Source organism: Strix uralensis, chromosome 1, assembly GCF_047716275.1.
Source record: "Strix uralensis isolate ZFMK-TIS-50842 chromosome 1, bStrUra1, whole genome shotgun sequence".
Taxonomy (NCBI): Eukaryota; Metazoa; Chordata; class Aves; order Strigiformes; family Strigidae; genus Strix; species Strix uralensis.
In genome coordinates this window covers 21,257,744-21,274,123 of record NC_133972.1, presented here as the reverse complement: position 1 = coordinate 21,274,123, position 16,380 = coordinate 21,257,744, and the positions used below count along the sequence as shown (strand labels likewise).

The following is a 16,380-nucleotide window of genomic DNA, read 5'->3' as shown; positions in this document are numbered from 1 at the left end:
GGGCAGCAGCCGTAAGAAATGGGGTGCAGGGATGTTGCCAGGGGTCCCAGTGCTTTGGAGCAGCCACTAGACAGGCACAGGAAAGATTCTTGCCCCCAAGGTCGATCAGGCCGGGGGCCTTTGGCCACTCTCGGAAGCCCCTGAGATGGCTCCAGGGTGAGGGAGAACAGGGCTTGGGCATCTCCTGGGAGGCGTGACCAGCCTGTGGGACGAGGAGGCAGGTCTTGCTCACCTGCTCAGGGAATAGCCGATCGCCAGCACTGGGGTCAGGAAGGAATTTTCCCCCGGGGCACATTGGCACTGGTCCCCGGGGGTTTTTTGCCTTCCTCTGCAGCACTGAGCATGACCACTTGTCAGGGCTCCTCCAGTCCCTTTTGGCCAGGTTACTGCCTGCTGCTCGTGCACCGCGAAGATGGCCTCTCGTGCCCTGCAGCTGGGGGGAGGAAGGCTTTTTTTTCCCCCACGGTGGGCTAGCGAGTGTCCCCCGGGGTTTTTTGCCTTCCTCTGCAGCGCTGAGCACGGCCCCTGGCCAGGGCTCCTTTGGGCCATGCTGGCCAGGTGCCTGCTGCTCCTGCTCCACGAAGGTGGCCCTCGTGCCCCGCATCCGGGGGGAGGAAGCTTTCTAGACTCCCAGGGTGGGCCCCAAGGGTGCCCCCCGGGGGGTTGCTGCTTGTCCTCTGTAGCACTGAGCACAGCCCCTTGTCAGGGCTCCTCTGAGCCCTTTCGCTCACTTCTTGCCTGCGGCTCTTGCACCACCAAGACACCCCTCGTGCCCTGCCTCTCCCTGGCTCTCCTTCCCACGGCTGGCCCAGAAGCACAGCAGAGCAGTTTTTGGAGGGCTGAAAGTACGACTGGCGTTGGCAAGTGTAATACTTTGGAAAATACCACGCACCTCCTTCTCGCTCCTCCGCTTTTAGAAGTGTGGGATCGGTCCTGCTCCTCATTCTTCAGATTCCCGCTCTTCAGGAAACAGGAACTACCTGGCCTGCTTTCCTGCTGCCACTTTGTCATCCTAAGTCAAACGTGGCATTGATGATAGTCCTTTCTTACAGACTGAAACAAACAATATAGAAACATGAGAGCAAAACTAATGATAAAAATAATTTAAAAAAAACAAGAAAAAGAATAAAAAATAAGGAGCAAAAATAATAATAAAAATAGCCATTCAAATAGTTATAAAAATAATTATTAAAATAGTTATAATATATAATTATAAAAATATAAAAATATAATTATAAAACTATAAAAATATAAAACTATAAAACCATAAACATAAAACCATAAAAGTATAAAACCATAAAAATCTAATTATAAAAATCTAATTATAAAAATAATTATAAACTAGGTGCAGGAACGTTTGGGGCTTTTTTGGATGCCAAGATGAAAATTCATGTGAAAATAGTTCATTCCCAAAAGAAGCGAGAAAAGTCACATTCTTAAAACTTTTCAGTTTGCTCTCAAGAGCACCTTCTTTGTGCATCAGTCAGTTACCTGCTTTCCTGTTTCCGGCAAAGATGGATATTTTCTGCGCCATAATATTCATGCATCTGTCCCTCCACACGACACAGGGCATTTGTGACTTTCTGTGGCTCTCGCTTCCCTTTGCCAGGCTTCAAGTGATGTTTTTTCAAGCTAAACCGAGGATTGCATCAGCCTGCTCCTGGCTACACATGTGCACCACGTTAATGCTTGTGAGCATCTGCTCTGAAACTGAGAAAAAGACAATAAAATCCTGTTAGCACTTGTAACCTTTGTGATGGCTGTCCTTGAATGTGGTTTTGGAGCTGAAAAAGCCCTGACATTTCAATCAAATAACAGTCTCATTGGGAGGGAAGGGGAAGAAGAAGGGAAATGGGGAAGGAAATGGGGAAGGGAAGGGAAATGGGGAAGGGAAGGGAAATGGGGAAGGGAAGGGAAGGGAAGGGGAAGGGAAGGGGAAGGGAAGGGAAGGGAAGGGAAGGGAAGGGAAGGGAAGGGAAGGGAAGGGAAGGGAAGGGAAGGGAAGGGAAGGGAAGGGAAGGGAAGGGAAGGGAAGGGAAGGGAAGGGAAGGGAAGGGAAGGGAAGGGAAGGGAAGGGAAGGGACTTCAGCTGGAAGAGACCTCACTTCCCTTTGCTGCAAACAGCTGTGACAGAAGTCCTGCACTTCTCCAGTTTTACAGGTGTGCTGCAGGAAGTAATCTCCTGTAATTCCTGCCAGTGTCACAGAAAGAACACTTCAGCTTCACCATTTGCACCTCATCATCTGGATTCACAAAGAAATCATATGGTAATTCCGAATAGTTATGAAGATTAATCAGAAAACAATACTGAAGAAAGTAACAATCACAGCCGAACACGCTTAAAGAGAGAATGAAATAGTGTGTCAGCTCTTGGAAGTTGTTCCTACACATCGTGCTTGTATACTAATCCTCTGAGAGATCAACATCAGAGTAATTCCAAATTCTCTTTCAATGTTCTGTCTATGAGAGAACCCAAAATATTCTAGTTCATAAGGTAACGTATTACAAATTTATTCCAAGGCATCATCCAGAGGAAGAAAAGAACAAGAAAATAAGATTTCAGGCACTGAATATGATTAGAGGGAATGAAGATTTTTTAATTGAAAAGAGAAGAAAAAAGAAGCCTGGAACAAAACTCTTGAGAGAGCTTCTAAATAACAGGGAGCATGTCAGAGGCAGATGAACCATGGAAACAGAAACCAGACAATTGTTTCTTCTCTTTGAGACTAGAACAAACTACCACTATACAGATTATTTAAATTTGAAAAAAGTACTTTCTCCACATTGCAAATAACTAGTTAACAAGATAAGTGGGGGGGGGGGGGGAGGGGTGTTTCTATTTTATTGCATGATTTTTTCACAAGTCTTCATCTTCTTACCAGTAAAGAATTAAAGCAATGGCCCCAACATGCCTTCTGAAAACAAAATCTTGCATTCCAGCATGTCCAAGTTCCTTGCATAAATGTTGTGAAAGTGATGAACTAAACAACTACTTAACACTAGAGTAAGGACAAGATATTGATATGAACAAATTCTGGGAACAGGAAAATGTCCCCTACCTTTCTTTACCAGCAACACCAGATGCACAGGGGATCACTCCACCTAACGTGCATGCCGAAAGACAAAGGCACACTTATTATATACAATAAAAGAAATGCATATTCATGTAATTCCCAAGCAGTACATACCTATTTCCAGAGGATCTAATGCATATGGTAATACATTGCACAAAAGTACTAAGTTTGGGGAAGGGTCTCTGAGGGCTTCCATGTGGTTTTTCAGTGGTCTGTGGTGGTCCCTAGTGGTTGTTGAAGAGGTGTCCCTTAGTGTCCTTTCCATGAACTCTTGAGTCTTTTTTCATAGAAGATCTTGTCCTGGCTCATCGCTCTGTCTGGAAAGTTTCTCAGTTTCCTTGCCTTTGGCTTCCACAGGTGTCTGCTGGTTTCTCTGCCCTCCCTGGGATGTTCCCATCACAGTTGCAAAAATTATGACCTTGGGCACATTCTTGTCTGAGGTCCCTTACAGCAACGAGCACCAACTGCTTGCAGGCATCAGCTAGCAGGCACCAGTGACAATCTGTGCATTTGCTGCCAGGTTGAGAGAAGGCTGAAACACATCACAGTGAGAACTGAAGACAGATATTTTCCATAAGTACTGACCTGAGTGAACCACAGTAATTCCCAAATTATTTCCCCAGGCAAAATTATACCTAGTAAGGAAGCTGCATGTAATTTCCACAAATTACCCAGAAAGTTCCATCTTCCCTTTTGCTCATCACACCCAGCCACCTCGTAAGGGAGGAGCGGCTTATCTGGGGCAGAGGAGCAAGGCTGTGTTTTTATTTATTTTCTGACATGAACAAAACCTGCTTAGAGATGTAAAGCCCTCCAATATCACCAACACAAGAATACCCCATCATTCTCTTTAGCATGCACACTTGAGAAGCTTGTTGCAGAGACAAACCCCTGCAGATTAGTAAAGCCTCAGTTTCTCATGGAAGTAGATGAGTTGCAGCAGTCCTGCCATCCAGACCACTGGGCACATGCCTCCTAACAACTCTTCAAACACCCCAGCAGAATTCCTACTTCTCATTTCCGACACAACCACCCACAAAACCCACCTCTGACTCCACTCATACATACACCATAAATTCTCTCACACGATTTGGGTCCAAAGAAGTGACTGCAGAAGCCTGGACCTTAAGCACCGTGAGAAGAGGCTGAGTAAGGCATAAATACACACCACCTTTTCCACCTTCCATTTCAAATTTACAACAAATCCACAAGCAGAGATCTCTACTGTATTCAGTCCTTCCTTCCTCCTCCATCCAAGTTACAACAGCCATCTCCTCCAGTGCTCAGATGCTGGAAGTCTCCACTCCTGGCATTCCTAGATTAAAGGTCCAACTCATCTTAGGTAGATCAATTCTTTACTTAAAATAAATGCAACTGTAAAGACTCATATCGGCTTAGAATCTCCCTGAGTCAAACGCATACTTGTGAGAGAAAAGGGGAACATAAATAAAAGAGCTATTTTAAAGAAACTTATAGGTAATTATTTGATAGAGAATGAACAGAACTTTGTTTCCAAGATTAAAACACTACCGATCTCAGACCAGCCGGGATCGGGGTGAGGCACTGAATCATGACAAACTCACTCCAGTTTGTTGAAGGGGGGGCATTGCCAAGAGCAAATGCCGCCACACTGTATGCAAGCTCCCAACTTATTACCACTTGTTTACATAGCTTCATTTCTACTTTTACATCCCGCTGACCTTCAGGTTTTGTCTGTTTACTGCTCGCACACTCACCATGCACTCTGCAGGTGCTGTTCCGACCTGCTTTCTCACGCTCGCAACACAGTGTTCCATAATGTTGTCTCATTTATTCACATTAATTCTTCTAACCTCAAGGTCAGTTTACATTTTGCTAACCACCAGTTCTTAATTCCCACATCTCCCCCTTCTTTGTTTTGTAGCTTCGTTTCCATGGCAATCATTGCAATCAGTTGCAGTTCGGCCTTCCACACTGTGGACAGCAGGTGTCATATGTGTCACAGGATGGAAAATCCCGTAAAACAAATCAAACATCCCAGGCCTGCTAAAACCCACATCTGTAGGTTCAGATCTGCAACCCAATACCTAGGGTTGAGCAAGAATAAACTTTCACCTAACTCTCTCATGATGTCATCATGCATTAATTTCTGAATCTCAATTTCATGCTGTAATGAATTATGTAGTTTGGTAACTTGTTGCAGATTGCTAGAGAAGGCTCCTTGTAGATGCATCTTAACCAGCTCCCATGTTGTATCCTTTGGTATATAACCTGTGCCACCATATGGGCTGTTTGAACAGAACGAATAAGGGCCATAGAGGCTACCACAGCTGTGGCCGCAATTATAATAGCCAAGATAATAAAGGCTATCAGCAATCCAATGAATCACTTTTGTCACTTTGCCATAACTTGTTGTCTCAACAGCTTGTTTACTTGAGACAATTCAGAGTCACCCTTCTAAGGGCGAGTAAGATTGACTGATAGCCATAATTCTGTTCTGCTGATCGAGGCTGCCAATTAAACTCAGACACCAGAGTGAAAAGAGTAGGCTGATTTTACTGTTAATAATTAAAGGATATAACTAAGTACCACAGAAAATAAGCAGTAAGAAAAATACAGAATAGTACACTTACTTATTACTACATACAGTTAAGCAAGGAAATGCACCTAATCATTTCTACACAACGGGGAGAATAGTGGTTAAGAAAGATCCATCACCACTTGCATACGTTACCAACACCCAGATCCACAGTCACTGGGGAGCCCTGGTTGCAGCAAGGATTTGGAGAGCCTTTCCCAGCAAGTGGGAAGTCCTACACGATGTGTCCATCCATAGATGAGGCATCCAAAGTTGCAGCCAGTGGGTCCAGCCTCATATATCCAAATCAGCAAGTCAGAATGACTTGCACTTTTCTTTGAGTGGAAACATCTGGTTTCATCCTCCTGTTGGATTCCACCCAATGCCTGGCCAGGGCTCAGAGGGGAGAACCAAGAGAATTTCTAACAATGCCAAACACTTGGGTTCTCAGCCTTGAACACTGTAAACAAGGGAAGTTGGATACACATTCTCACAGCATTTCGTCCTCACTACTAATTACATTTTGTCTAAGCTACATCTTTCACTAGTGAACATACATATTTCGTTAATGATCAGATGCTAATAATGCTAATGGTAATACAGATTTTACTAATCAACAAATACTAATAATGGATAATGTTTAGTTGCGAGGTTCATCTAGAGGTGAACTTTGTTTTAGGGCCTAGCACTAAAAATTCAGATCTACATCTCAAAAGAAAAATTACTGTAAGATTATGGCTAGATGCATTGGCCATAGATAGATAACTAAAATATTGAGGATCTGTAATGATGATCTGATATCAGCCACTACTATTCCTTATTCGTGCCTCTTTTCCAGCCAACAAAATATACAGATGAGTTGCACAGACGATCTAAAATACAGGTGCTGTTGTGACTGCACACATGCACCCCCTCCTCCTGTGGACATACACACAGGGGGGCATCCGCATACAATGTTATATTGGCAACATTCAAACGATATGGCTGATTCTCTGTGTCTCGAGGAGGAAGCCAAGCCCCTCCAGTCCATGGTGTGTCATTATTGGCTACTGGTACATCGGGATCCTACCAGCTTACTAGGGCAAAAAATGATTGGTCAATGATGTGTGCCCAAGATACGTGACCAGCTGCTCCCAGCAAAAATTACAAACCTATACTTACCGCCGAGCTGGTTGAAATGAGGGCCAAATAAGCAAGAAAGGTATTTTCTGGAGTTGGCATCGCTCCTACCCATGTCATCATGTCTTCTGCTTTTGGTTGTGGTTGTTTTAGACTTCCCCAAGTGATAGCTGCAGTCACCGAGTTCCTAGGGGAACATAGCCTGCATGTCGATTCCTGCATTGTCAGCTGAGAGATCTGGGGTATCGGGTTGAAGGGTTGATCCTTCCATCTCATGATATGGCTTGACTGTTCTTGCCGGTATCCACCGAGGACCTGTGGGTGATAAAACACAAGCATACCCCTGCCCCCATACCAGCAGATCTACTGGTCCTCTCCAGGTTGGGTCTCCTTCAGGATCCTTATACAAGACCCAAGGTTTAACTATAGAGTTCGCTGTGGTGCTAAAATGACCTTCTGCTGCTGTCAAGGCAAAACAATTTCTGTTTAAAAAATTAAGAGTATATAAAGCCATTGCCAGCTGATTATATGGTGTGTCTGGAGAATTCCCTCTTCTTTGTTTTCAAATCAAGGCTTTTAGTGTAGCATGTGCATGTTCAACTATTGCCTGTCCTGTGGGGTTATGAGGAATACCTGTCTTATGCCGAATCCCCCATTGCTGCAAAAATAGTTGTATTTTCTGAGCTGTGTAGCCGGGCCTGTTACCGGTTTTAATTTCTTTCAGCACTCCCATGTTCACAAAACAGCTCAACCAATGACTCCGTATGTGTGTGGCCTTTTCCCCAGAGGGTGCAGTGGCATGCATCATCCCAGAAAATGTATCAACAGTTATGTGAACCCACTGTAAGCAGCCAAACAATGGTATATGAGTTACATCTGTTTGTCAAAATTCATTGGCTTCCAGGCCTCTGGGATTCACTGCATTGACAGGGGATGTTCCTCCGGTCTGCTGGCAGTCCGGGCAAGCTCAGATGATGTCCAAAGCCTACGATTTAGTGAGGTCAGATGTCTCCTGCAGGCTCCATGCATTTTGGTGGAAAAAATTGTGAGAAGCCTGAGCTTTTTGAAAGGCTAACGTGGCTGCTACAACTACATCTGCCTGGGCATTCCCTTCTGTCAACGGTCCAGGCAAATCAGTGTGTGACCGAATATGGGTGATAAACAGAGTGTGCCGATGCTTGTCAATTAATGTTTGCAGTGCTAAAAACATAGACAAGTTTCCTATCATCGATTTCTTTTACTAATGCCATCTCGAGTCGCGGTACAACCTTAACTACGTACGCCGAGTCAGCGACCATATTTATTTCGTCCTTTGGAAACTGCTCGTAATTCAGTTCTCTGTGTGGAACCCTCTTGATAACATGCACAAGTCTGCCACCCTCCATCTTGTTTCCATGCAATGCCTGCCTTACCAGTCTTGCCAGAGCCGTCTAAAAAAACCATTAACACAGCGGAAAGTAGGGTATGGCTGATCTTCTGTACAATTTTAAGTGGTAAAACCAGTATGTTTTGTAATACCCTGTTTGTTGGTAACATCAAAGATATTTCACCTATAAAATCCACCAAGGGCTGTCTAAAAGGTAATAGATTGCATAAGCAAATAGTTAAGCTGTTCTTTAGTACAGGGCAGATGTATGATTTGTGGATCAAGCCCTGTCAATGCTTGACATCACTCTCGTCCTTTCTTCACCAGGGTAGCACGCTGATCCACAAATGGTGCTATTGTTTTTTCTGGGGTGGCCACTAAAAAAATCCTCTCCAAATATAATAATTCAGGTGCTAACTGTCCGATAAGAGCCGAGGGATAAGGGGCAATAGGATATACAAACAACCTAACAGATATATTGACCTGCCAGCGGTCTGCCTGGAATTGTTTAACATGCTCACACACTGTTATCATTTCCCTTCTTGCCTCAGGGGTTATCTGACACAGGGATGTTAAATCTGGGTCTCCCTTTAACAAATCAAAAAGATTTTTTAGTTGTTGGGTAGCTATATCGAGGTACGGTCGTACCCTGTTGATTGTTCGCAACAATTTCTGGAGGTCCTTCAATGTCGTGACTTCTATATTAAGGTATAGCCTTTGAGGCCTAACAGTACTGTAGGTCAATATAGGTCCCAAGTACTTTCATGGCTCTGCTTGTTGTATCTTTTCGGGGGCAATCTGAAGCCCTGACTGAACAAGCCGGTTTTGCAATTGCTGATACCCCTTCTGTAAAGCTTCCTGCTCCTTTGCTGCTAATAGAATGTCATCCATACAACGATATATTAAAAGATGAGGGGTTTGTTGTCTAATTGGATCGAGCACTGAGTGGACATAATGCTGACAAATAGACAACCAGTTTTCATCCCTTGTGGTAACACTTTCCATTGCTAATGTTTCATGGGCTGTGCATTATTTATTACGGGTACTGAAAAGGCAAATTTACCCCTATCATTTGGATATAGTGGGATTGTAAAGAAACAATCTTTAAGATCTATTACAATTAAAAAACAGTTCTGAGGTATCATGATAAGGTTTGGCACACCCAGTTGTAAAGCTCCCATAGGTTCCACTACTTCGCTTACTGCCCTGAGGTCCTGCAAAAGTTGCCACTTTCCATCTTTTTTCAGTATTACAAGAACAGGTGTGTTCCATGGGCTGAGGGTTCAATGTGTCCTGCTTCTAGCTGTTCTTGAACTAAGCATTGGGCATGTTGTAATTTTTCCTGTTTTAGGGGTCACTGATCAACCCACACAGGCTTTTGTACTTTCCAAGTCAGTTGTAGGAAGGGGATTATGATCGTGGCCCCTTGCCAAAAGGCTGGGTCTGAATGGTCACATTCCATTGTTCCAACAAATCTCTTCCCCATAGGTTCAAGGGACAATCCATTATATACAGCTGTACCCATCCTTTCTGTCCCTCCGGACCCTCACTAGGCAAGACCCTCTTATTTTTTGTGGGGCAGATGTGCCACCTATGCCAGGAACCAATAGTGGGACATTTTGCTGTTCCCAATCTGATGGCCAGTCACGTTGTGTGATAATAGAAACACCTGCTCCTGTGTATATAAGACCTTCAAAAGTTCTGCCCTGAATTTTTATTGTCACAATCGGTTTATTTGTCTGAATTGCAGTGGCCCATAGAATGTCTTTAACTCCTGTACTACCAAATCTAGCACTACCCCTCTGAGCTGATGCTGCCTGGGGTACCCAACATGGCAATATCAGAAGCTGAGCTATTTTTGTTGATGGGGAAAGTACATGAAATCCTGATGTCTGCAACATTACTTTTATCTCACCCTGATAGTCTGCATCAATTACCCTGGGAATTACCCTCAGTCCTTGCATGGACATGCTAGATCGACCCAAAACTAAACCTACCATTCCCAAGGGTAATGGCGCATAGACTCTGGTTGAAGCCAGATACGTTACGTCTGGCTCTTTAAGGATCAATTCTGTGGTAATGAGGAGGTCCAACCCTGCCTTGTTGCTTGGAGCTGGTGAGTCCTTCGGCCTGGCTGTGGAATACTTGGGGATTGCTCCGAGAGGCCCAGGCATTTGTTGGGGTGCCAGGCCTCGCGCCCCTCCTCCAGTTTCCTGAAAGAGACATACCATTCTTACCAAATTTTGACCGACATTGATTAGGCCAGTGAAATCCTTTCCCACACCTGGAACAAGGTTTAGAAGGCGACAGGCTTTGCTCCTTTCCTTGTTTACAATCTTTTTCAAAATGTCCAGGCTTTCCACATGGGAAGCAAGTTCCCCTGGGTGCCGCTTGATGTCATCCTTGCACTACCGATAAGGCTGCAGCCAGGAGCTGCACCTTGTGGCCCTCGGGAGCTACATGTTGGCAAGCTTTCAGATACTCGCCAAGCTTCTGGGTTTTTCCCCAAAGTGGTGCAAGCACCTCTTGACAGTCACTATTAGCACTGCCATATGCCAGTTGTAATATTAGGGCTTTGGCTGCCTCAGGGTTATCTACCTGATGAGAGATCACCACCTGTAAACACTCTATAAATTGCCAATATGACTCCTAAGACCCTTGTCAGATGGTCACAAAGGAACCCGTTCTGTGTTCCCCATCAGGTACCTTTTCCCACGCTATTAAAGCAGCTCGGGAGGCCTGGGTAAACAAGCGGTGATCTTGTTTCTTGGGTTTTTTGGGTGTTCTTGCTGGGCTTGAATGAGGGGGTCCATATACTGCCCTTCACTGATCAGCATGTCCATGGATTGCACAGTACAGAGATCTGCATACTCGGCTTTCCAGATGGAATACTGTGCCGGTGTTAATACCATTTTTATAAGTGCTAGCCAATCCCATGGGACCAATTGATACCCATGACAGATTGCCTCCAATATACCTGTTGTAAATGAGCTTTGAAGCCCATTCTCATTCATGCTTTTCCGTAGCTCTTTAAAAACCAGGTATGACAGGGGCTCATGCTGCGACTGCTGGTTGGGTCTTAAGATTGCCAGAAATGCCCCAGGGTCCCCATTATTTAGTGCCTCCTTAAAACATGTCTCTGGCCTAGATCCTCCTCCCTGAATCACTACTGGGAATGCCTCCGGTGGGGGAGGTGGAAAATGCGGAGGTACAGATTCTAGTTCCTCATCTTTACCCTTTTCACCCCCACTTGTTTCTCACAGGGGAGCACTGGGAGTTAACTTCTTTCTCCTGTCAGGACAAGGTACCGACAGGTTCTACTATTTCTCCTGTCAGCGGTTGTAAAGCCATGTAAATCAATCACCATGTAAGCAAGACAGAGGTTGAAACTACAATCCCCAGCTCTTTTTTAAACTCCGGTCCAACCTTTCACCATAATGCTAAATCAAAACTTCTGTCTATTGGGAACCATGTACAATACTTAAAGATATAGCACAGTAACTCATGCAGTTGACTGGCTGTTACTGAATATTGGGCAGCCTTCAATATCTGCTTTAAAACTTGCATATACAGCTTTTGTTCCTTAGAAAACCCTGACCCCATGATTTAAGAGAAAGAGAAAAAAGAGAAAGAAAAAACCCCTTATGATTTAAGACAAAAAGAGCCGTATGCCAGCAGCTTCCCACAGCCAGGCTCTGCTGTCTGGTATTCACCAGGTAATGTAAGAAAACCCCTTCTGCTCTTACATATGCCGGCAGCTTTCCCAAAGCCGGGCGCTGCTATCTGGTACTTACCAGATAAATGACTACTGTAGTCTGGACTCCATTTTCCTCCTTTGCATACGAGCATGCCGCTGTCTTCTTCAATGTCCTGTACGGCTCACACAGGGCACCACTTACCAATCTCGGTCCAGCTGGGATCAGGACGATGTGCTGAATCATGACAAACTCACTCCAGTTTGTTGAAGGGGGGGCATTGCCAAGAGCAAATGCCGCCACACTGTATGCAAGCTCCCAACTTATTACCACTTGTTTACATAGCTTCATTTCTACTTTTACATCCTATTGACCTTCAGGTTTTGTCTGTTTACTGCTCACACACTCACCATGCGCTCTGAAGGTGCTGTTCCAACTTGCTGTTTCTCACACTCACAACACAGTGTTCCATAATGTTGCCTCATTTATCCACGCTTATTCTTCTAACCTCAAGGTCAGTTTACATTTTGCTAACCACCAGTTCTTAATTCCCACACAACAAGGCTGTATAAAGAGCCTGACAGCTGTGGATACTGCAAATTAGATGTTTTACACACCACCTTACAGTAGTTAAATGAAGTCCGTCGAGAGTGCCAGCTTTCCCATCAGCAGAAATATGCGGTGTGACCCTTGCAGTGGATGTACTCATGTCAGCAAGAGTTTTGTATGCTGAGCTTGTGCTCACTTCTTCCTGGATTAAGGTGGCTTTATATCAATAACACTACTAGAGAACAAGAACATGACTTCAGAATAAAAACACCAATTAATGAAAGTGGCACAATATTTATATCACCTAGGAGCACTGCAGCTGCGATGCTTCCTTGTTGCTAACTCCAGACCAGGTGTAATATGCTCCAGCGAAGTCTTCCAGCCCCAAACTGGAACAGAAAAGACCAACCAGCCTGCAGCTGTAGGGGAACACAGACATGCATGACAAGAGACAGTTCTCTGTCAAGTCAGCAGCTGCCAGACCTAGGAAACTGCATGCAAAACCACGTTTCAATTGGGTTTCTTGGCTGTCCTTGTGTGGTCTGTAACTGGCCACCGTGTCCTGACCAGCCTCTGTCCCAGACAACACTGTCGCTTGGAGCAGGACATCTCACAGATCAGAGGAGGCTTGCCGTGAGGTCAGTGACAGGCGCAGTTTATCTGGATATAAGAAAAACCCCACTGTCGGGGTCACCATTAGCCGGGGTCCTTATTTCTCCATGCGGAAACAGAAACGACGCAACACCAATGTGATGATCAGGTCGTCCATCTTTTTTTATTATTCCTTTTCTGGTTACATTTATATTCTACTAAGTTCCGTACATGCACTCATCTATCTTCTAATAGGCTACAGGTCATCTACACGCGCTGTTCACGCGCCTCTACAAGCATTTGCATTGGTTAATTGCAATTAGCACGTAAAGCCCAAAACTTGCCAAAAACTCCCTTATCTCATACCCTGTTTTGCTCAGACTTGTGTGCTTTTGCTGACCACAGGTGTTTCTCACTTATCTGCTATCTTGTGTGTTTTTGCCAGCCTTATTTTGCTGGCCTTGTCTTCGTCCTTGCATTCTTCTGTCTGCACTAACTTTCTCCCAGCGCGGCCCAGACTCCTACACCCCACAGTCAAGCAACAGATCCTTGAAGGGAATTACTTAAAACAGAGGCAGCAGCGTGAACTCAGCCTCTTGCAAATATACCAGATGGAATCCACAGAGATATCTGAGCTGTGGTTATGAGTATCAATACAATCCTCAGAAATATCCTGGTTCATCTGGTTTTGTATCTGCATGACTTCAGTATACTTTAAAGTCAAATATTTTGAGCTATGATCAATCACTACTTCAGAAACACACACAAATGACTTTCAAAAGTATTAATTTCCCCTGTATCCTCCTAAGAGTATCAAGGTAGTATCAATAAACAGCAAGACATCAATTCTCAAGTAAATAACCAATCTCATGGGTATTTCTCTTCAGTCATATCCGTGTTGTTGTGTGCTCAAATGCTATGTCCAAGAGGTAGCTTTTCATATTCAAGTGTAATGCTAATAGATCTGTGAGCAGTTTACTTTTTATATATTTCCATAACTATAGAAGTGACATATTTGCGAACTGTGCAGAAAAATTCATGTTAGTAACAAGGGAGTAGTGAACAGGCCATGGGAAAATTTGTTAAATAATGCAAAAGAAAATTCTATTTCTCCATAGAATTATTACATCCTTATGTGGAATCACCACGTAGAAGTGTATTTTGCTTAGTACCCTTAGAGATACTATTTCCTGAAGTGCCCAAGCGATGTAACAATATGCACACATGCAATTGTAGTAGATAACTCAATCCATCGGTTTAACCACTGCTTCATCCTCTTAACTGCTTTACAAAATCTCCCCATAAGACTGAGATCCTTTCTGACTTTAAACATGTAAAAGTTGACATGTCTTTTTAACTTCTTTAGGAAGCGACAGACATGCCTCAGAAGCAATTTATCCCACTTGTTCTCATACTGATCAGAGGACATCCTGTGGCCAGGCAAAAACACACTTTTCTAAACTTTTTTACTTACACAGCAAATGGGAAATTTAACTGGACACATTTACCTTCCTCATTTCAGAGAGGCCAAAAGTAATTTAACCCTTCAGATCAGGATCCATTACATATGTTTTTCATATAAGGCACAGCTGTTCTCCACTGCATCCAGTACATCACTTCTGCTGCCATTTTCAGTCTTTCCTACAAGGTGTTGGGGACAGGAGCTGGATGTGTTAACTTCCTCCATAATCATAACTGCTTTTACACTCACTCAAGACCTCTTGCACCAGCTGAATTTACCCAGGAACTCTGGAATCATCTGCTGTCCGATTGGGAAGCCACATCAGTGACTCAGAAGTCCTGTTGTCAAGCAACAAGAGGAGGAAAGTGGTCAACTGAAGAAAAACCTCTGGCTTTTTGTGATCCCTAAAACATTTTTGGTTTTCCTCAGGTCGTGACTGAGATGTGGCCTCTCTTCCCACATAGCAAGGGTCTTCTGCAATTCATGTTTATTTCCATGTGCCAAGATAAGACAGAATGAATGACAGACTCATCCACTGTTAGCTTTTCATGTGTTGTTTCAGTTAACATATACTTCAAGCTTCTGTGTACCTAACTGCTTGACATAAGTGCCTGGAGGTTTATTTTTCAGCCTGCCTAATACTCCTTCTGATGTTTTGGATTAGTGATACATAATACAGAATTCAGTATTTAAGATTTTAAGTCCTCATGAAACTGTGTTACTAATTGAAGTCTGCCAAGAAAGGCAGTTCAGGTAACATTTTGAACAAGATTAATCTGAAAATCATTTATATAAAACAGTAGTAACAACAGAAAAGCATGCAAGACCGGAGGGAAAAAGTGAGCCTCAAATGAAGGACACTGCCAAGATTTAGCAATGACCTTAAAGATTCAATGCAGCAGGAGAAAATAACCAGAGCATATAATGCCCTGCCACAGCCTCACCTTCTGCCAGACACTACAGGAAGGAAAAGTAATCTCAGAAGACCCTGCTAATGGCTCTCCAGCCATTTACACAGTCAATGCAATGCAAAAATCTAGAAAATAGGGGGTCCCCTGTATAAATAGTTATTCATAGACATGCTCCTTTTTCTGCTCTGCTGCTAACCTTAGTGTCAATCTAAAAATGCTTTCTGGAGTATAGATCTATAAGGATGCATAACTGTTTGCAATATCTCCAGTAAAAATATCTGAGCTCTTCATGACTCAGCTCAAGCCAAGAATTGACCCAGCTGATCAAGAGCCTTCGGTGCTCACCGTGTCTGAGGATCATCCTCTGATGTGGCTGTAACAAAAGATTTCCTCTCCTCCCAGGTGAAGCAAGGAATCACCACCACTTTCCAGGAAAAGAAAAGCCACAGGAGGTGGCAGGAGGAGGAGTGGTCCAACACTTACCCACCAGCCAGAGCGAACTGCTTGGGCAAGTGCATTACCTCAAGGCAGATACAGACACATCCATATGCAGAACCCCCTGGTGAGGCAAGCTCTCTCCGGCAAGCCATTCCTGACCTAAGGATGCTATGGAGGAATTTGCAGGCATTCACATCTCCCAGAGTTTCTGCCTTAAGCAGCTGCCCTAACCTGAAGCAGACCCATACTATGGGGAGTCTCCCATACTATGTTTTCCAGACTGATAGCTATGCAGTCTAGAGCTTTCAGCTTCCATTAAAAAAGCAAAAGGAGATTCTGATTGTCGAGTCTCCTGATAGGAAACAGTTTCCAGGTTTAAAAAGGGCTCAAGTGTTTATAGTAGTATTTGGAGTCAAAAATCTGAACGCTGCATTCCTGAAACACTCTGGTGAGCTGCCACAGCGGTGAGAAATGGGGTGCCTTGTAACACAGCTGGCTAACACTGTGCTGCTCTCCATCCCTGAAGCCCATTGCCACACCGCAGAATAAGCACAGGCTCACCTCAGTGTTTCCAAGGACTTCCAAAGCCACCTTGGCCCAGAAACCAGGAAGTTCTCC

At 44.1% G+C, this 16,380-nt stretch overlaps 1 protein-coding gene across 7 annotated transcripts; it reads right to left on the bottom strand.

Moving 5' to 3' along the window:
* Positions 1-5,745: 5,745 nt before the first annotated feature.
* ERVK3-1 (endogenous retrovirus group K3 member 1) lies at positions 5,746-12,507 on the bottom strand. Of its 7 annotated transcripts, none has more exons than XM_074891464.1 (4): positions 12,222-12,507; positions 10,114-10,329; positions 6,793-7,065; positions 5,746-6,091 (listed from the first exon to the last, which is right to left on the bottom strand). In XM_074891464.1, the coding sequence occupies exons 1-4, from the start codon at positions 12,294-12,296 to the stop codon at positions 6,029-6,031; spliced, it is 627 nt and encodes a 208-aa protein (XP_074747565.1). In that variant the 5' UTR covers positions 12,297-12,507; the 3' UTR covers positions 5,746-6,028. The 7 variants fall into 7 exon arrangements, 4 of the variants coding, with proteins under 4 accessions (XP_074747565.1, XP_074747538.1, XP_074747557.1 ...); XM_074891437.1 differs by having other exon boundaries at positions 11,911-12,295; XM_074891456.1 differs by having other exon boundaries at positions 6,793-6,937; positions 11,911-12,295.
* Between the last annotated feature and the right edge of the window lie 3,873 nt (positions 12,508-16,380).

What these genes read in the sequence shown, in the direction of transcription:
- ERVK3-1 (XM_074891437.1), bottom strand. Translation starts at nt 12,162, where the DNA reads ATGAAGCTATGTAAACAAGTGGTAATAAGTTGGGAGCTTGCATACAGT. An exon ending in CTACAGTAGTCATTTATCTG is followed by an intron (nt 10,330 to 11,910) that starts GTAAGTACCAGA and finishes TGTCTCTTTCAG; the next exon opens with GAAACTGGAGGAGGGGCGCG. An exon ending in TCATTTCAACCAGCTCGGCG is followed by an intron (nt 6,092 to 6,792) that starts GTAAGTATAGGT and finishes CCTTGTTTACAG; the next exon opens with TGTTCAAGGCTGAGAACCCA.